Source organism: Molothrus aeneus, chromosome 6, assembly GCF_037042795.1.
Source record: "Molothrus aeneus isolate 106 chromosome 6, BPBGC_Maene_1.0, whole genome shotgun sequence".
In the NCBI taxonomy this organism is placed as follows: domain Eukaryota; kingdom Metazoa; phylum Chordata; class Aves; order Passeriformes; family Icteridae; genus Molothrus; species Molothrus aeneus.
The window spans coordinates 27644609-27665300 of record NC_089651.1 but is presented as its reverse complement, the minus strand read 5'-3'; the positions used below and the strand labels follow the sequence as shown (position 1 = coordinate 27665300).

Below are 20692 nucleotides of genomic sequence, written 5' to 3'. Positions count from 1 at the left end.
TTGTTCTGGGGATTGTTACTGCAGCTGAATGTGTGACAGATGGTATGTCAGGTAGGTGCCTCTCCAGTGCAGTGCTTGTTTCCAGTGCATTGTGATGCACCATCATTACTGTGGTTTTCCTTTACATGTAGCTCCTTATTCCCTTCATGGCAGTTTTACTTCCATCTTACCACCCCCATTTTGCTGGTTCACCACATTAAAATAAGTGTCTCTCCTGGAAATCTGCAGTGCTCACAGCTTCCTGACTGCAGTGAGCTTTCTTTTGTAGCATTGAGTTTCTTCTCTTCTCTATAACTATTTTTCTCTCTTAGATATTCCAGCAAACATGCCAATAAATTATTTAGTTCTTCCTTGTTAGTGGTGATTAGATCTCCCTTGTGCCAAATGAACGAAGCGCTGCAGTGAGCAACCTTCTCAGGGATATGTTAATGAAGCCATGATGCACACACTTGTTTTCTCAGTGCAATTGAATGTCTTCTTGCATATGAATAGTCCTGTACTCCAGGTACAAAAATATCAGTGCCCCGAACTTGTCTGTATCTTTCTGTTGTCTTGCAAAGACATGCATATGCTGTCTTGTGTTTTGACTTACTGGAAATATGCCTCTACTCTTTGGATAAATAGAATAGTATAGGTTTACTGGCAGTGAGTGCAGTGGTGGTTTTCTTCCAGTGCTGTGTCCACTCAGACATTGCTTTTTAATATTGCGAAAGCTACTGTGTTTTTTTCATCTCTCTACACAAGAAGATGGGAGCCTCTGATAGCTGTTTGGCAGATGTTAACCAGAATCAGGCGTCCCCACTTGAACAGTAACAGAAGGAAAATTCAGTGAACAAGAAATCAATACCAACAGCTGTAAGACACAGCAATGCACAGACATATATGGACCATTCAAAAAACTCACAGGGGAAAAGTGACATTCTCTGAGAGTACAAGTAGTGATGTCTCTCATTCTTTAAGGCGTTTTGATTTCTTATGTTTGCTGTTGCAAACATTGATTTCTGCTTTTTACATTTTTTAACAACTTTTCCTTCTTGCTGCTTCCTTATATTTTGCTGCTGTTTTAAAAGACTGCATTTAAGCTGAAGGGTTTTTTTCTGTATTTTTATCTCCCTTCTTCGTTCCCTGTTAAGCCAGAGAATGAGCAAGGTCGTAGAACTTCTCTAGAAAAGTTCACTCGCAGCGTGGTAAGTTCCTTTTCTTTTCCCTCCTCCCTTTCCTCAGAACTTCATTTTCAGCTGGGGGAAATGTGGATGCTTGACTTTTTATTTCATCCTTTATTTTTGCAGCAAGCATCTTTGCAGCTTCTCTCTTAATACTGTAGCTCATCTAAATAGTAGCTCTAAAGAAGGGGCTGGGGGTGGGGGGAGAAATGGCATAATGCTCATTCTAGCTTATCATCATTGCAAAACAAATTGATTTTTTTTGTCTAGAATTAAATACAAAGTTGCCTTTTTGCTGCATTCCCACTACAGTATTTGTTGTGGTTTTTCTTTGCACAATGAAGTAGAAGAGCATGGTTCTCATAGCTCCATTGCAACAGTATCTGTTTGGTTCTGTAGTGCATGGATAATGATAGCCCACATACATATCCACCCACAGCACTGCAGCCGCTTCCTCCGTTGCCCCCATCTGTCAGTGCTCATGTAAATAGTAAGAGAAGTGCGATACCCTTTGCCTCATTTGTGATACCGATACCGGAAAAGGAGCCCAGTCACAGCAAGAAACATGACACTGTTAAATCTTTTAGACAAGGGGACAGCAGGACCTCAAGGGCAGCAGGCAGATGTCCTACCTCTTTGTCCTTCATTAGTCTCCAACCTCCAGTTGGTCTGTCCAGAGTTTGGGCAAGGCCTGCTTGCCCCACTTGCATTCAGGAATCTGTCTGTGCAGCAATTTTTCTACAGAGCAGGAGAAGCAGGAAGAGGGGACAGGACCAGAGGCAGATACTGCAAGTGGAGTGGAGTAGCAGGGATGCTGGGCAGCACAGGTTGTGTTTTGAGCTGCATCAAAAACAGCATGACCAACAGGTTGTGAAAGGGGATTCTGCCCATCTACTCTGCTCTTGTGAGACCCTCACCTGGATCCACCTCTGGAGTCCCCAGGGCAGAAAAGACATCAACTGAATCCAGAGGAGGACCACAAAGTTGATTAGAGGAATAGAGTACCTCTTCTGCAAGGAAAGGTTGAGAAAATTAGGTTTGTTCAGTCTGAAAAGTGAAGACTTTGGGGTTATTAAATTGTGGTCATTCAGTACTTTAAAGGAACCTACAAGAAAGACGAGAAGGACTTTTTACAAGAGCACATTGTGACAGGACAAGGGCGAATGAATTCAAACTAAAACAGAGTAGGTTTAGATTGGATGTTAGGAAAAAATCTTTACTGTGAGGATGATGAGGCACTGGAACAGGCTACCCAGAGAACCTGCAGATGGTCCCTCCCAGGAGGTGTTCAAGGACAGGGTTAATGGAGCTCTGAGCAACCTAGTCTAATAAATGGTATCCCTGCCCGTGACAAGGGAGTTGGAACTACATGATCTTTTGGTGGTTCCCACCCAAAGCATTCTATGAGTCATACTCTTGCAAGTGTGTATATGTATTTGTATATTTATATGTATACTACATACACACTCATGGCATATAAATATAGCACCTTTGTACATCCTGAGAGAAACAGGAAGCTGTGCGGGTAAGTGTGAGCTGCTGTAGAGCAAATAAGCCGAGAGCAGTTCTTCCTGACACTGCTGTGCTACTGCACAAGCAAACCCAAATGTAACATACAAGGCTTTGTAGTACATCCACTGGCAGACTTCCTGGGGAATGTATTTATATAGCTAATGCATATGCACACATTTAAAATATGTTGATACAAAATATATCACTATGCCCATCTGCATATTTACTACTTTCTAAGAGTCTGCCAGGGAGAGGAGTAGGAAAGATTTTTTTTTTTTTAAACAAACTATGCAGAAATATTTACATTGAGTGGTAAATTCTGCTCCCAGATTTGCCAAGTACGTGGAAGAGTAACTCTCACTTTACTAGACTGGCTGGGTTTATAGTTGCACAGCCAAGCATGGATTTTTCTCTTGCATTTGATTTGAAGAGTAACTTGACAAGCTAAGTTTGGGATGCTATGATTAGAATGTAAGTAGCTTTAAAGAAAATTGTCGTAGATTGGTTGGTACTTTAGTTCATTTTTATCTTACTGGCTAGCATGCTGTAAATAGGTTTTTTTCATTTCTCTTAATAAAGATATAAAATCTCATATTCTGATGGCGTGGTAGTTACCAGAACTAAGAAGAGTCTGAATTTTTTATACTTTGCATTATGGCAGTTTGTCATTGCCATCAGATGAGAAAATAGTCACTATGTTGACATGTCATAATGTCCTCAGAGGACAATATTACCAGTGAGAACTTTATGGCATACTCTGGGGACTGAATTAAGATGAAGTTAATTCTGTATGCTCTAGTTCTCCAATATGCAGTGCAGCTCCCTGACTGTGTAGGAGTGAGCAGTTCAGCAGTCCGTACTTCCAGAGCTCCACTGTGCTTTGTGATTGCTCATTACAGGATCATATATTCAAGCTGGCCCTGCACAGGCATGACAAAGTTAAGTGTATGCTTAAGGTTTGGCTGGAACAGACCCCCAGTTTGTCTCTCTTCAAGGGAGGAGCACTGAGCCTATTTTGCAAGCAGATTAATATGAGATCACATTTCCAGTGATGGCTGTAAGAGAAATCTCAAAAGCAGTAAGGGCTAAAAGTTTTGCCTTAAGGAGCCATAATTGAAGTGAAATTGTCACCCAAATTGACTAAACTATTAATTGCCTGTGGATCTGGGCCACCTCCAGACTGTGCTTCTCTGCCTTGCACTGGGGGGGCCAGTAGACCCCTAGGAAACTTTTCAGATTTGGCTATAGCATGTGACCGAGCATTTTGGGAAATCACAGAATCACAGTTGGAAGGGACCTCTGGAGATCACCTAGTCCAGTTCTCCTACTAAGGCAGGGTCACCTAGAGCAAGCTACACAGGCATGTGTCCAGGTGGCTTTGCACGGTCTCCAGAGGGAGACTCCATGGCCTCCTTGGGGAGCCTATTCCAATGCTCTGCTATCCTCAATGTAAAGAAGTTTATGGGACATAAGTCTATCAAGCCAATCTCTAACCCAGCCCTCTAAGTCCAAGGGGAAGTCTCCCTTTCTCCACCCTTCCTCTCTTACTTCCAAAGTCTGGGATTCCCAACTTCAGCACTAAAAACTGAGACATTCAGTAACCGGGCCTTCTCTGTGTCTTCTGTCACCGGGACATGCATCTGATTCAGCAGCAACCCCATATTTTCCTAAATTTTCCTTTTGCTGCTAATGTACTTTAGAAACCCTTCTTTTTGTCCTTCATATCCCTTGTCAGATTTAATTCTCCATAGGCTTTGGCCTTCTTTGTCACATCCCCACATACTCTGACTGTTCCTTCAGCCCTCCCACGCAGCCAGTTCCTTTTTCCACATCCCAGAATCTGTTTGAGATTTATTAGAAGCTCCCTGGTCATCCAAAGGGGTCTCCTGCCCCCTTTGCTTGATTTCTTGCTCATGGCGATACCCTGGTCTTGAGCTTGGAAAATGTGATGCTTGAATATTGGCCAGTGCTCTTGGACCCCCTTTCTTCTAAAGCCCTTCCTTTTACATCATTGTACTCAAATCTGGGGAACTTTGGGGAACACTGCAGGCATAGAGCCAGAGCAGGAGCATGGAGATAGAGGTTCATGATCATTTCCTTGCTGAAAATACTGTACTTACAGTGTTGCTTTCCATATCAGAGAAAGCTGATTGTAGCCAGAAGACCAAACAAGTCCAGCATCTTAGACAGGGAGTCTTCAACCGAGTGAAAAAAATCAGACTCTCTAAATTTGCCTTTTCTGGTATCTTGGGTCTCACCATCTCTTGATTGACAAAGACAGGAAAAAATGCAATGCTTCAGAAAGAGAAACTAAAGAGAAACAGTAAAGTTTTGTGTTGACAAACTGCAAAGAGTATTGCAGGCTTTTTGTCTCTTACTTGAGTTAAGCCCCACCTGTGAAAAATCTTACAGGGCTCCCAGACTGGTCTCCTGCACTGGGTGGAAAGCTGTACACTTGGTTTTGGGTGCACAGACTTGGAGCAAGTGGAAGTTGTTTTACCCACAGGGCTCCTGCTTATTTCAGTCATAACTCAGGAGTCAGGGATTAGCTCCAGACCATTTGACATACTTTAGCAAGACACCATGAAGTTCTGCTAGGCAACCAGAGGCTCTCCACCTTCACATGGGTCAATGGGGAATAAGAAAGAACAGGGCTTTACATGATATTTTTTATACCAGTCTTCAACTCCTTCAAGACCCACTGTCTTGTCTTCCTTGGCTTGATACTTTTGGCCAACAGAAGGCATCTCATGACTAATGAATGCACCAAGTTTTTGCACCAAATCTTTTTGAAAGCCACATGCTATCTGGTCCACATTAAGCATGACACTAAGAGCAAGATTTTGACAGGGCAATTTTCACTGTGGTGGTGGTTCACCTTTTACTTCCAGGTCCTTACAAAGTATCAGCTGACACCTTAGTGCAGTAGCCAAAAGGGGGTTGGGCCCACTGTGGTCAGATCCTTCTGTACCAAAGGGCATAGTTTGCAGTGCCTGTCTGGATTCCCCTTGGAGCAAGGGAACATCTGTCTGATCCAGCCCCCAACAAGCCAGGCACCCTCAGCCTCCTCAACTTACCTGACAGAAGTCTGAAGCTGTGATGTCCATGTGTTTCATGGCAGCTTTGTGGTCCCAGGACCAAACATGGTTTCAGTCATCTGGTGAGCATCAAAGGGCCACATCTGCATGGTGGAGAAGCAGAACACTACAGGGCACATGCTGCCCAGCACTGCTGGAGCAGAGGGGTGGCAGATGTCTTTTCTCCTCTCTTCAGGTCTTGAAGAGTCCTCACAAGTACATAGACAGCACAGTGGTAGGATAAACATCACAGTACCTGGCCCCTTTGGGCCTATGTCAGGTTCCCATGCTTTGGAATCCCAGGTATAAAGCTAGACTGGCACTTCATGCTCTCCAGGGTGCCCTGGGGAATGGTCGATATCCTGGAGCTGCAGAGCTGACAGAGCTTGGGAGCTTTTACTAATCCATCTCGTTTCAAAAAGGATGGCACTGCACATGGTGGCAGGTTTATCTTATTACAATTTTCCTTTTGAATACAATGAGGATTGACATTATGAAAGCAGAGTTAGCCTGTCTTCTCTCCCAAGTGAAGATAAATGGCATCATAAAAATCAGACACCATGTATCATATATGTTATAAATAATATCTAGTATTGAGGTAATAACTTAATTTTAAAGACACACATACACACAAATCCATATATCTACATCTCTCTCTTCTGTCATATTTCATCATCTTACTAATTAAAAGGAGCCTGCTATACTATTTTTAGCCCTGCAGCCTCAGCCTAGCTGTTTAAACCACTGTAGTTTCCCATCTGCTTTAGAAATTATTTAATAATCAGATAGACAGAAGCTTAGTTCTCATAAGCTGAGATGATCCTTCAGGGCCAAGTGTAGAAGGAAAATATATTTTAATGAGTACATTTAGGGGAACTACTGCTGCTTTTGTCTCACAAAGGAAGCCACCAAGTCTCTGCCTAACTTGCGCTGGTAGCCATTTGCATTTAATAAAGGAGGAAATAGGAGGGGGCTCCTTTGTTGCATCTTAAGCACTATCTCTGAAAGCAGCAATGGGTACTTCAGCAATAACAGGGATTAAACCTATAGATACCAGCCTCAGCAGGTAACTTAGATAAGCCTGGGCCATCATACCCAAACTTGAATTCAACCTTTCCTAAAATGGCTATATTCCAGGGAAGGAATTTTCCCTAGAAGAAAACAGGTGTTAAAATTTCTGACTCAGTGTCCAGGTGGTGACTCAGTGCCTAGACCTGGATTTTATTCCCGACTGATATTTCTTTAAGAAAAAAGGCACACCCACATGAACCACTTTTTAGAGGATAAGAGTTCTCAGTCTTTGTGCTTTAAAGGACAAGAGAGTGACCAGAGCAATGATCTATTCTTTAGGCAGAATTTTTACAAATTCTGGCTGAACTGACAGATGTGGGACGCTGTTACACATTATGTTCCTGGACTGGAAAAGGTCTTTACCTGAAGGAGGCAAAGAATCTCTTGTGTAAATTCAATGCAGTGTTGAAAGAAAATAAGGTAAAGGATGAGATGGTCTGTGTTTGAGCTGTGTGGGAAGTAGACTGTAGATTAGGGATGTAAGAATAAGGGTTTTCAAATTACCCTTTTCAAAGAATCCTGGACATTTTGGATGGAACATTTTGTACAGCACATCAATGAAGATTGAAGATTGTCTCAGTTCCCAGGCACAGGTTAATAACTGCATCAACAGACTGGCCCAGCTTCATTAACCATAGCATAGGCAGAAGGAGAAGCTGGGAAGCAGGAGCTGCTGTCATCCTTGTGTTAGCAGCACCAGTCTAGTGCTTTTGTATTTTCACCCGGAAGCATTGTAGGCAAAGTCCCACATGACATCCTTAATGGCTGTGGAGCCAGTGCTCCACCTGGGTTTCTCATGCAAGGATAACTTTTCCAGAAACAAGAATGACTGGAGATCTTGTATTCAATGTATTTATCGTGCTCAGTGCCCAAGGTGCTTTTTGTCTGGAGCGTAAAATGCTCTCCTCCTCCTTGCAGTGATGCAAACTGATATTAGCATGGTAGCATTTCCTTTGCTTTAGTTTTCTGGTATCTTTTGGTAATTTTATATTGAACAATTCTTGTTTCAGGATGTAAATGCATCCCAGTTCAGTGCCCAGAGAAATCCACATTTGAATATTTAATTTCAGTTCCATATGTATCTGTTCCCTTGCATTATATAGCTGTGAAAGTTTTAGTTTCTACCCTTATTGCCTGGCTGTCCCTTCCTTGATGTTCTCAGCTGTCTCCCAGCTCCATGTTGTGACTTCTGGTTTTTTTGCTGCTGCTCCCCCATCTTCCTGACCCTGAGCTTAATCCCTTGGCCACTGCTACTCATGCTCTTTTTTATGTCTTCTTGGTTTGTGTACTGTTGGATCAGAGTCCCAGTCAGACTCAGTCCTATTCTTAATTCATGAGTGTGGTGTCACACATGTGAAATGTGTTGATAGAATCTTATCTTTCTCAGGTGAACTGTGTGATGTTTTGCACAGCTGTGTCACTGTGATGTATTATAAATAGTAACCATGAAAGTAGTGAAGAAGGTGTAAGGCTGGAGAAAGAATTGCTGCCCAATGTCATCTTTTTAACTAGTTCCTTGATAATCTCATAAAGCTGTCATATATTTACCACTTTTCCCACTTTTTCACTTTCCCAGCTCTACCAGCTTGCATAAATAGATCACAGCATTTGAGAATATGGAAAGTATTCACAACCTCCAATAAAGACGAGTTTAAGCCATTATTGGTAGAGAATAGTGGTTGAAAAAGTGGAAAGTATAAAAAGATGATACACTGAGATGCTGGTGAAGTGGCTATCAGAATAGATAGCAAGAAGGGAAGGGATACAGGAGTGTATTCCAAAGTTTTTTAGATTTGTCATCAAGAAAAGATATCTGGGAAAAGGGTTATTTTATCTTTGGAAGGCATTTTACTTTAAAAGAAAATGTGCTCACTGACTACTCCAATCATTACACTGGCTTGTGGTGAGAAAAAGAACTTGCATTACTGAGGTGGTGGGAAGCATCAGAATGTACCCAAAGCGCAAAGGGGCTGCAGCCTGTGTTTGCAGCCTGCCCTGTGATTGTTCCCATGGTGTGACAGCCAGCCAGTGTGCACAGCTGGGGCTGCAGAGGGCTGCATGCATGTCCTGCACGGCGCATGCACTGACTCGCCGCTGCAGGCAGGGATGTACCACGCCTGCCCTGGGTATCGTCATGGTACCTTACCTGGTTTGGTCAGGGGTAAGGTGCATGTGTCACCTGTATGCTGCACAGTCTGCTCTAGATACAGGGCTTCCTTTAAGGGGTAAGTATTCATTGTTTCTAGTAAGTATTCTAGCTTCTAATCCTTCACTTCTTAAAAGCACTGCTGTGTCGTGCTGCTGGCACAGGATGGCAGCTTCCTTTTGCCCCTGCAAGGGCAAAGTGGGTGAGTGATCTTTGTGCATACCATTTGTGAAATTGCTTGGGGACCTTTCTAGATGAAAGGCACTATACAGAGTTCAAACACACCCACTAATTAATTTGCTGTATTTTATTTGAGCCACACACGAATCCTGGAAGACAAAAGCTGATACCTTCTCGCTACAGACAGGTCTAGCTGCAGATACTAAACCATGACCTTAGCAAGGTGTTTGGGAGGGAGGGTGTGCTTAGCCCCTGCTGTGATTTTAGCCAAGTTTATTTTGATACTCCAGAGAGATTTGATATTTCAGTGGTGCATGCATTTTCCTCTGTACAAGACATTTACATATCTGGTTCCCAGTCATGCTGAAAACTGTCAAACAAGCTGAGTCCTTTGCACAGAATCACACCCTGCCCTAGAGGCAGACCAGCAACATTCAGTTAGGGCATTTCTGAGGTGGCTTGAAAAACCAGTCTTCTACACTACTGTATACTGGCTGCAATGATCCATCTGCTTCTCTGTCTTCCTGGGTTTGTGTCAAAGGGAGGAAAACATGCTTAATCTGCAGTCCACAGGCAGCTTCAACCAATGCCAAAACTGGTTCACTGTCAGCTATAAGGAGCCCAGACTGTACCACAAAAAAAGAGGATCATGTGGTGCTGGTGGGATGGTAGAGGAGGGCTGCAGCTATTATGAAGCTGTGCTAGGAGTGGGTGAATACAGAGATCCTGGTTTGTGCCATATGCAGTGGTGTACTGGTTTTTCTCCAAGCAAAGCGCAATGCCTCATTTAGGAAGCATAAGAAATCCTCACAACTTAAAATGGGAATAGATGATACTGGTTTTAATTGGACTGAAGCTCTGAACTGTTCCCATAAGAGATATGAGCTAGAAGAGCAAAAAAGCAATATCATATGTGGGAATGTAACCCATGGTGGTCAAGTTTCACTGTGATGGGCAGGAATGGCAAGAAGCTCAGGTAACTTGTCAGTCAAGCCTTAAAAGAGGAGTGGAGCCCACTCTGCAGGAATTTGGGAGTAACTCATGAGACTGTAGTGGCAGGAACAGGTGAGCATTCCACATGCTGGGAGCATCTGGCCCCACCTTACCCTCTACAGCCACTTTGCAGCTCCTGTTTTCAGTTTGTGTCAGTGTGTAATTGGTGGTATTGTCCACCACATTTTGTGTGTTAATTTATGTTACTTATGTTCATAGTTTGTATGTCTGTGTTTATTTTGTGTTGAACTAAGTTATTTTCCAATATTGTTTATGTTTTTAATTCAGTTTCTTATTTAACTTCATTAATTTATGTTATGCTTATCTTATGTTGACAATGTATATCTTAATGAAAAAATCTAATAAAAGGATTATTTTTTAAATGGCACAAAAATAAAACTTCCCCAAGCTCTGTATTGTAATATAACATTGAAAACCAAACAGTGCTGGCAGTGCTAAGGCCATCACAATCTCTTCAGAAGTAGAATTTTGTTGCAGGATGTTTTTTGCCCACTGCCAAATTTCTTGCAGTACGTTAGCTAACAGATAGGAAAACTGAGCATTGCCTGTGATGATGTGAAAAAGATTCAAACCAATGGAAGGAGAATTATCTCACCTCCACTGGAGATGCAGACCAGCCCCAGTTCTCTGCAAAGGGGGATGGGGCAACAGTGCTCCCCATGAGATGACTTCTCTTCCAGGAAGGTGATGCTTCTGGCTGGAGCAGATTGGTCAGCAGGCTGGGAAAAGGAGAGCCCTGAACACAAATGAGGGGTAGAAAGCAAGAAGTGGGGGCAGCTGTAACAAACAAAGCCCCAAGCTGGTAGGTGAAAATTGTGGAGGTGAGCAGTCAGCTTGGTCTGTACTGACATGGCAGAGGGGAGCCTGTGCTGCCATCTCTCCTCTCTCCCCCTGCTGCAGCCACAAAGCTCATTATGGGGTAAATCCTGCCTAGTGTTCAGGTAAGTTGTTGACAACATGCATGGGAGCTCAGGCTTGTGCATGCTGGGGTGGGGAATGTCTGCATGCTGAGTTGCACTGTGCTGGGCAGAGCATACCAACATTGTGTGAAGCCATGGGCACTGGACAGAACTAAACTTTCAATTTAAAAATATTTTTTAAATATTCTCCCAACTGTGCAAAGTGCTAGTTTTGGCCAATAAAAGCAAGGAGCAAGATGGAAACTCTGCTGCCTCATACAGTAGGTTTGAAAGGAGTGCTGTCCCTTTTTTGCATCAAATTCCAGACACCCTTTTTTTCCTTCTTACTTGGCTTCTTGGCTATGTTAAATTGCTGAATTTTGCTTCATTAAAATAATTGCTGATTGCACTTTACACTTTAACTTAGCAGCTGCTCAGCAAAGGCTCAGCCACTGAAGATGGTAACCATCTCCTGTGACCTGCAGGTTAATCTTTATTTCAGTGGGCCTCAGTGAGCTCTGATGGTCCACAAGTGCTGAGATCCAATCCTCTGCTGGACATGCAGCCAAGGAGTTAGGATGGCCACATACTTGGAAGTCATATTCTAGGGGACATTTTCATTAGGTTTATTAAGAATTCTCTGATTTTTTTTCTTTAGGATACTCCAGATCCACATTTTACACTGTCTTTAAGAAATGGCTCCTATCATGGGGGTGTTCAAGGGCAAAAAAAAACCAAAAAACAAAAATCCAAACCAGATTCATTCAGCAGTGCAGAGAGAACTGGACATTACCAAGGATGACATGACACGCAGTGAAGCTCATGTCATCCTTGCCTGTAAGCTGTGGAACAGCTCAATTTCTTGCAGGACATGAGAGAGAAGGAAGCCTTCCTGCATCCAAGACAACACACAGCATATGCTGTACAACATATGCCCTACTGCTTGTGCTGTGCTGTTTCAGTCAACAGTCTGGGCTTTTAATTGTTGTAACCCTAATTAGTAGTGACAAATATTTTGGGACTGGAGGACTTGAGATTTCTTTATAGACTTTAGACCCCATGTAAAAAGTTCACTCCTTACATCCACTCTAATCTTGCCTTAAGTTATTCAGCATATACATGTGGCACAGTAAAAGAAGCACTGAAGTGTGCTGAGCTTGAGATGATACACTTTCCAAATCCCCTGCCAGCCTGGCTTAGATGAAATTTCTCCTGGAAATACAGCAGTTGTTGTTGACATTCTCTTACAGTGGGGAAAGGAGAGGCAGAGACAGCCGCTGGTTTCATGCTAAACAAAGATGCATGGAAGGAAAACATAATTTATTTTGGTTGAACCTTTTTAAAGAAATTAGGTGTTGCTTGTGCCAAACTTTCACATCATAATAATCAGAAACATCCTTGCTCTATCAGATATATCCCCAAGGGAATTCCACCCATTCCATGTGGTAGGTGAGACCCAACATGCTCTCCCAGACCTGAACTTTTTTGGCATGTGTTGTACCTGGTTAAGAACTATTTCAGCCACCTCCAGCTTTCTCAGAGCAGCCTTTCACCTGACTGCCTCAGGCCCTCACAATATGCAGCCTCAGGGAAGGGTTGTGGGATCACAAAGAATACAGGGGTGCATCCCACCTCTGCTGTCTCAAGGTGTACACAGATCACCCTCTCAGTCACACAGACGCCTTTTTTCTGGACACTAAGCAATGACACTAAAGTATGCTGTCACCATCCTGGACTCTTTGGCCATGGACACCCTCTTGGCAAGGAGGGGCAGGCAGGTTTGGATGGACTGGCTGGGGGTCCTGGGGAGAGTGCTGGCTGCCTGCGGGGTGAGATGCTGCCCTATTCCAAAGAACCCATTGTGTGTGCTGCACTTACATTTTTCTCAGTCAGCTGATGCAAACTTTTGTGTCTCTTGAAGGGCTTTGTGCCTTAGAAGCCCTGCAGGGCTAAACCTGACACAGAGATACCATGGGCCAGCCTCTCAAGTGGTGGAAATCAGCAGCACTTCTGTAAAAACAACTGAGTCATGTTGATTTATATCAGCAGGTAGATTGCAGATCCCATCCAGCTTTTCCACCTGTTATACACTGTTTTACTCCCTTCTTGTTCATTTTAGTAACAGGAAAGAGATACCAGTTTTCCTAATGAATTGCAATTTTTTCCTGATCCTCTTTTATTTTAATGAGGGGGTCTAAGATGGGAGAATCCTAACCCAAACACCTGCATCCCACCCAAGCCCAGCCTGCAGATATCTGTATCACTCAGACTCATGCTGTGAGGCTGACACTTAGCCCTGCATTGGGTTGAAACAAAATCCCTTACATCAGTATGCCTCTAGTTGGGGGCTGAACATTACAGCACTTTTGCTTGTAGTCAAAAATGTCACAGCATTAATCCCTTTATGCAATTTCAGGGATTCTTTTGCCATCTGTCCTAACACAGAGGCGAACGCAACAGCCGAGCAGACAACATTGCTGCCTGCTTCTTGCTGTCTTAAAACAGAGCTTCTTGCACCCATCTGTTTGCATGTCCCTGCCCATGAGGCCGTTCCCTGGCACAGTTATCCTCCCAGACAGACGGGCTTTTGCACGGGGGACTCATCCCAGCCTGCAGGCGGGAAGTTTGCTGCAGTTCCCAGGGTAACGCCTTTCCCATGAGACGGGGGAGCTGCAGATGGAGGCCACTGCTTTTCCCCGCAATGAGACGCAGTTTCCACTGGGAAACCCAAGAGCAAAGTTTCGCTCTGCGCAAATCATGGCCATTGGCTCCGTTTCCAGCCCATCACCTTCTCCAGGGCAGCCATCCCCTCTCCTCAGCCTGGCCCACCACCGGCGTTTCTCCTTCCTGCTTTGAGCACAGCAATGTTGAAATGGGGGATGAGGAACAGTGTTTGCTCCTCAGCCCTGCTGGAACCTGACACAGGGAGCTGGCATAGCCCCAAGCCACCTGCCTGTGAGAAGATAACAAGAGGAGCTGCCTGTCGCAGATTAGTTAGAGTCTGACTGAATAGGCATTATATAAACCAAGGATTATTTGTTTGGTTTTTTTCCTGAAGAAGTACCCAAATATTAGTGGAAACTAACTTTTTTTTCCCTAAACTCAGCCATGTTATTCTTCCAGGAATTAACATCCATATCTTTACCTTCTTCCTATAAACAGGATTCAGGGACTGATAATTCCTTAGCACTCTCTCTCTGGTATTCCTCAAGAGCCACAAAATGACAGCCCTGGTCTTAGCACCCCCAAGCCATGTTGCTCTGCAGAAGACTTGGCCACCCCCTGGGGTAGCACTGGGCCTAGCTGTACAAGAGTGCATTTAAAAATAGTGATAATCAAAAAATCGATTTATACTGCAAAAAACAAAACCAAAAAAAAACCCCTGCATATCTTGAATGGTGTGTCTGCAGAGCTCTGGGATGCAGCTGGCCATTTCCATGCTGAGCTCTGTATGTGAGGCACAGAGCAATGGCTGTGGGCCTCTCCTGCCAGACAGGACAGTCAGCACAATGACAGTGGTTCCCTCAGCCAGCTGCTGGTATACAGAACACAGATTAGGCCGTGTGTGCTCATGCAGCTGAACAAATTATTTGGTGAAAGTCACACATCCCAGTAATGAAATGCCACTTCTATAGGGAACAGCTACATCTTCCTTGAACAGCCCTACATGGAAAGAGATTAAAAATCAAAGGGAGGTGGGAAGTGTTTGTCTTTTCCTAGAGTGTTAACTTGTTTAAAAATATTTATTTCCAATAGCCTGCTAATTTTTACATTTCAGAATTTTTTCTACATTTTATGCTTACTTATTTTCACTGAATAATCCATTTCTCTTGCTCTTTTTGTGGCTCTTTCTTTGAAACAGCAATCAGTAAGACTTCCTATTGCAAAGGAAATCTTGGCTAAATATAGTAATGAAGAGGAGGTTGTTTAAGAGCTGCTAGGTATTCTACAGCTCTCTGGTATTCCCTGAATGTTTATTTCAAGCCAGACTTCTTTTTTCCTTTAAGAAAACCATAATTTTTGAAGAGGAAAGTTCACCAAAGAAATACAGCAACTGGTGCAATATACCTGAGATATAGTTTTTCACTGTTATATCAGCAATTGCAAAGCCATCAGTGTTCCCTATGTGGATATACCCTGTCTGCAAATGGAGAACACTGGCTGCAGGTCTGTAAGCAGGTGCTGCATGGTGTAAGTTAGGGCAGGAGTTCAGATGTGCAGGTGATCTTCCTTCTTTCTAGTCCTTGGTCCTGCCAGTGGGAAAGCTCATGTGGATGACAGTAGGGCCTGTGCAGGGCTGCCACAGCCACACTCTTGCATTGGTGGCTTGGAAGAGAGCACAGGGACAGCAGGGAGGCCAAGCAGGAGAGAACAGACACCAACCCATGAGGCAAGTGACCAAGGAGTGTGCCAAGGTGAGTGACAGCAGCACAGGAACAGGCTAAACTGTTTCTGAAATTACTTTTTTCCTAGACCTGCTTGTGGTGAATGCTGTGCAGCTGATATGGAATCACAGACTGTGGGAGGGACATCCCAGTTTTCACAGCAGCCTTGGCTGTGCATCCCTCCCTAAGAGCTCTACCCCTGTGCTGGGTAGAGCTCTGCACCAGCAGGACAGCACGAGTAGCAGTGAGTGTAGGACAGGGCTTTGCTTTTACCAGTTCCCATGAAACTGGAGAAAGGAAGTATCTTCACGAGACCCAGGGGCACATCCTTGAGTGATAGCCACTGGACATCAGGAGTTTTGCCACATTAGGCACAACTCCTCCTTTCCAAACCACTTTCCTGGAGCAGAACTGCAGGCGTATGAAATTCTAGAGGCAGGCTCACCCCACCTGCCTCCTTTGTCACAAGAGCCTTGTGCCCCACTCTGGGGGAAGGCCCTTGCCCCTCACTCCCAGAGGAACCATTCCAAGACATCACTTACACCTCTGGATCTCTTCTGTCTGTTTGTCCCTCCCTCCAGGGAAAGTCTCTGGCAAGCAAGCGCCTCACGGGCCTGATGCAGTCCTCCTGACAGCTCCGGCCGACCACCCCGCGGGAGAGACAGCTGAGACCACTGCCGGGGACAGGGAGAGCAAGTCCCTGCTGGGGAGACAGCCTGAGCAACTGGAAGCAGAGAGCCACACACCAGTGGAGCACCTCTCTTCACAGTTTACACCAACACTTCCCTGTCTGCACAGCTCCTTAAGGACCCTGAGCTCTGTGCAGGTACTTTGTCTCCAGCTGAGGTTTGGAGAACACTTCACCATACACAGGAGGTCAACAAGGCGAGGGCTTGCTGTCTCGTTATTTAAGGAAACAGACCCAACCACAGCTTGGAGAAAGAAGAGCTGAGAGAGATCAGTGTTTTTCCACATCTCTTTCCTCCCTGGCACAAACATGACTGTAATAAGATGGCATCGCAATCTCACTTACTCCCTTTCATGTGGCCGTCTGGATCCAATAAAATATCTGGATATTTTAGCTGGAAGCTGCTTCTCCTTCTCACAAAATCCCAAATGCAGTTCACCTGCAGATTCACTGACTTTAACTTGGTTTTTCTTTCCTATGTTTCTCCTCCTTTAAAACAATGGGAGGAAAAAAAAAAGAAAGGCATTAAATTCATCAGTCGTTGTCCTTCCAAAAGCATGTAGCATGTCCAGAGATGATACCAGATCCTCAGCTGAAGTGAGGAAAGCAGGAGTGGTTTTCATCACCTGAGGATCTTCCCCCTTGAGTCAGACTGATCCTGGTGCAAATTCTCTGACATCGGCGGAATCGTTCTGCATGTGCGCGTAGTGTAAATGTGATCAGACTCTGCCTGATGCTCAAAAAGTCATGTTTGAGATGTGCAATGCACACACAAGCACCCACACACCCACACACACACACCCACCCACACACACACACACACTCTCACACAGTATTTAAAGTGAGTTGGTTTATATTTTATTTAATTTTCTATTTATTTAAGATTTTGCATACCTAATCAATGATGGATGTTCAAACTTTTCTCCAAGCAAACCAAACAGGACTCCAGCTCTTCAATCGGAGAGGGCCAAAATCCATTCACTTGTGTCCAGGGAAAGGCAACTCTGATGTGGGCAGTGAGGAGGGAATTGATGGTGTGAATGGGCAAGGTGCCAAGTGACACTCCCTAAACAGCAGCATTCCCAGCTGTGATATCATGATCAGATAACTGACCCTGCTGAGAAGCAGCATTCTGATTGTGAAATTGTACCATTGGAGGAAATGAGCTTCCACTAAAACTCCTTTGACCTGCAGCTCATGAATGCAACAGCAAAACACGGCTCAGTGGCTTGTTTCAAGCTGTTGGAAGTGTGGCGGTTAGGATGAGGACAGGACTGAAGTGACTTTATTATGAAATCCATTTATACTAGCAGCAGATAGGAAAATGGCCTGCATTCACATACAGTATACTATCTATATATAAAAAGAATTTCAAGACTCAGCTGACTCACAAAATCTCCTATATTTTGTAAGCAGTTCAGATCTGAAGCATACATGAAACTAGACATTTCTTGGTCTTCTTCACTCATGCCAAGGCAAATTGGCTTTTTGTACAGGTGGTAGAAACTGCTATATGGCTACAAGTCTGCATTCTTACCTAAGCAAAACCATCTAGCTAAGTAGACAGCTGGCTATTGACAACATTCACTTCTGAGGCAAGTATTATTCTAATATCTAAGGCCTATGTATGCACAAAAACATGCCAGCATAGTTTCTGTCAGAAAAAGAACCTTCCTCTTTGCCCATGACAGTTCTCATTCTGATATATCTTTTCTTTCCTGCAGAAAAGTCCTAATATCAATTATACCTAAGGTCCATTCACCTGCATGAATGTACAGTAGATGACTGAGTATGATCTTTGTTCTTTACACATGCCTATACCCTAAACAGTCTGCTGTCTGACCTTCAGACCAAATTCATCCTACATATACATGACACACAAGCAAGTTCCAGGACTGCAGAACCATGAGTGTCCCTGACACCCTTGTGGTCTCCTGCCTCTGAAGAGAACATTTGTCACCCTCAAAATTGTCACTTAGCTGTCCTTGCAGGACCTGTTTGTCCTCTGTTGCCCACCCAACCAAAGAGTCCCCTTGGGAAATAGCAGGTTAGGTTCACATATCCATTCATGCATATGCATATATGCCCCCTTGGTCATCCCTAGGAAAATGCAGAGGTCGTCTCTTCTCAGAGCCTTGTAGATGGTGTTTTTATCTCTGTCAAACCCTCCAGTGCCATGCATCACTGGAGCTCTGTAAACCAACAGCTGCTCGCACTCCAAGCTACTCTGCTGCCAGTGCTGCCCAGCCACAAGGCATTTCCCAGGGAGGTCTGTCTCATGAACCCTCCAGCTGGTCTGCAGAGCATTCCTGAGCAACATATACACATAAAACATGAAACTGGTGTGTAGCAAGGAGCAGGGATAGTAAAGTGGTACATGTGGGTCTCTGCTTTGCAGTGAGTTCCTGTCACTGGAGAGGTCATCTCCTGGGGCAAGGATGGGGTAGCTCCACAGAGGTACTCCTCAGGACCTGCAACATGGGGACACATGTGGGCAGGACTGGAGAGTGCTGGTGGGCAATGGGACAGGTGGAATTTGGGTTATGGTCTGTGCAGGCAGCAGAAATTCCAGACTTTAACCTGAGGATTAGCTGCTGCCCTGTGAGCCACACACTCTGCTTTGTCTTTCAGCTTTATTCCTGCAGGACGGTCATGTTGGCTGCCGCAGTATTTTGCCTGTGGGGAATATTCTGTGTTTGAACAGTTGAGCACATAGAGGGAATTCTTACAGACATGGAGAGTATGCATATGGGCGTGCATCAGGGGGCCTGGATGCTAAACAGCTTGCCATTTAAATGCACACTCGTGCAAACTAATCTGCTCAGCAATGGCTAGCTGAGCAGACAGAGCTGCATATCCTCTGGAGGGAAGAAAGCTCTGCTCCTTGTTTCCTGACTAAATTTCTCCAAAACAAATATGAAAGTAGACAAGGCCTCCTCCTGGGAATACATATTAACTGTTCTTCACATGTCTTTTACTTCACATATGGTGATATTAACATGTAACTCCTTCCACATGAACCACATCTTTGAATTATTGCTTTTTAATGACCTTGCTTATTCCAAGTGATGCTACTTTTGTACACCTAATGGTATCCCATTGAGCATTGCAAGCAGTAATCTGCTGTTTTCTAAGTGTCCAGTGTCTTCCAACTACCTCATCATGCTGAAGATGAGTTAAGAAATCAGCTTTCCACCTCTGTTTATGTTCTAAATGGCATCAATTAAAGGAAAGACAGTCTGGAAAGCTTCTACAATGTCCAAGCTGTGCAAGCTAGCTACAAAACTACCCATACTTACAGGACTATGGCTGTGAAATATGGCTGTGCACTGTTATTTGGATAATACAGTATCCAGAGCACGCATGGCTATTGTGGCAAAACAGCAGCAGGACAAGCACTAGGAAAGGTTCGACAAGCCAGTGCAGACGGCGTTAGGCTGAAGCAAATGGATTAATGTACTCTCAGTATAACTCAGCACTAAGATCCCATAGAGTACTGTAATAAAATGGTAGCAGGGCAGCCATAAAAAGTGGCAGTAAAGTGACATAATAATACCAGAATAAATGTAGCAATAAGGTAACACAGGCCACTGCAGTAAAGTAGCATTTTGATAATGCAGCAATAAGACAAAACAGGATGCTGCAGTAAATTAGTACGGGGAATAAGGCAGTAATAACAGTGTGGACAAACAGTGGTACATTTGTACCAGGTACTGCAGCAATAAAGATAACACAAGATGTCCTAGTAATAAGTTACTACAGTAACAACAACATGATGCACTGTAAAGTTATATCAGGATGCTTCCATGCTGCAGTCAAATCCTACAAGAGGTGGTAGTGAGACAATGATGACAAAACATACCCTATTTCCAAATGCAGAATGTGAATCAGTTTTCTGCACCGTAACCCAGATTCTGGAATGATCTCAGCAATACCAATCCTCTCATTCCTGCTTTCAAGGAAGCTGAGGCAAGAGTGTTCCCTCACCTAGACAATTATTTTGGTCTGAAAATACAAAATTGACTCATTGTCTCTTCAGCCAAATTGTCACAGACTGTGGTGAAGTTCTTTGTTTAGTCCTACTCAGGTGAAACCCTGGTGGTTTTGGTAAGTCCTTTGCCTTTGAAAGGATTTGGCTCTCTCATCTTCTGGCATGGGTGATGCTTTTAGCCTAAAATTATTTCTGGTTTGGGTGGGAGAAGGGGAACCCAGGTACAGAACATTTGACTGTACCAGTCTGTTTCCTAAAATGCACAAATAAATGGAGCATCCTGGAAAAGTCAAAGCAACAAGGACCAAATCTGTTCTGTCTGTCATGCACTCATGCACACAAAAATAATCCTCCTGGAACCAGTGCAAGCTTTGGGTGCATCCATGGGCAGGACTTGGCCTAACCCTGTTCTCAGTGTCCGCAGCAGAGTGACAGAAGCAGTGTCTCTGTGTCTCTGTCTCCTTTCCTGTTTTTCCTTTTTTTTTTTTTTTTTTTTAATCTAACCTTACCCTCTCTATGGAATTGTCTTGGAAAAAAATCCATTTGCCATAACACAATATGCAGTA

General features: G+C 44.0%; 1 protein-coding gene across 4 annotated transcripts in view; it reads left to right on the top strand.

Annotated features, from left to right (window-relative positions):
* RGS6 (regulator of G protein signaling 6) overlaps positions 1-20427 on the top strand; it is a 246869-nt gene extending 226442 nt beyond the window's left edge. For 3 of the 4 annotated variants that reach the window (XM_066551381.1, XM_066551382.1, XM_066551384.1), the window contains 2 exons: positions 1134-1187; positions 16029-20427. In XM_066551381.1, coding sequence (XP_066407478.1) covers positions 1134-1187; positions 16029-16079 — 105 coding nt within the window. In that variant the 3' untranslated portion in view covers positions 16080-20427. The remainder of the gene's footprint in view (positions 1-1133; positions 1188-16028) is intronic. The other variant, XM_066551383.1, reaches the window with a different exon arrangement.
* The last annotated feature ends 265 nt before the right edge of the window (positions 20428-20692 follow it).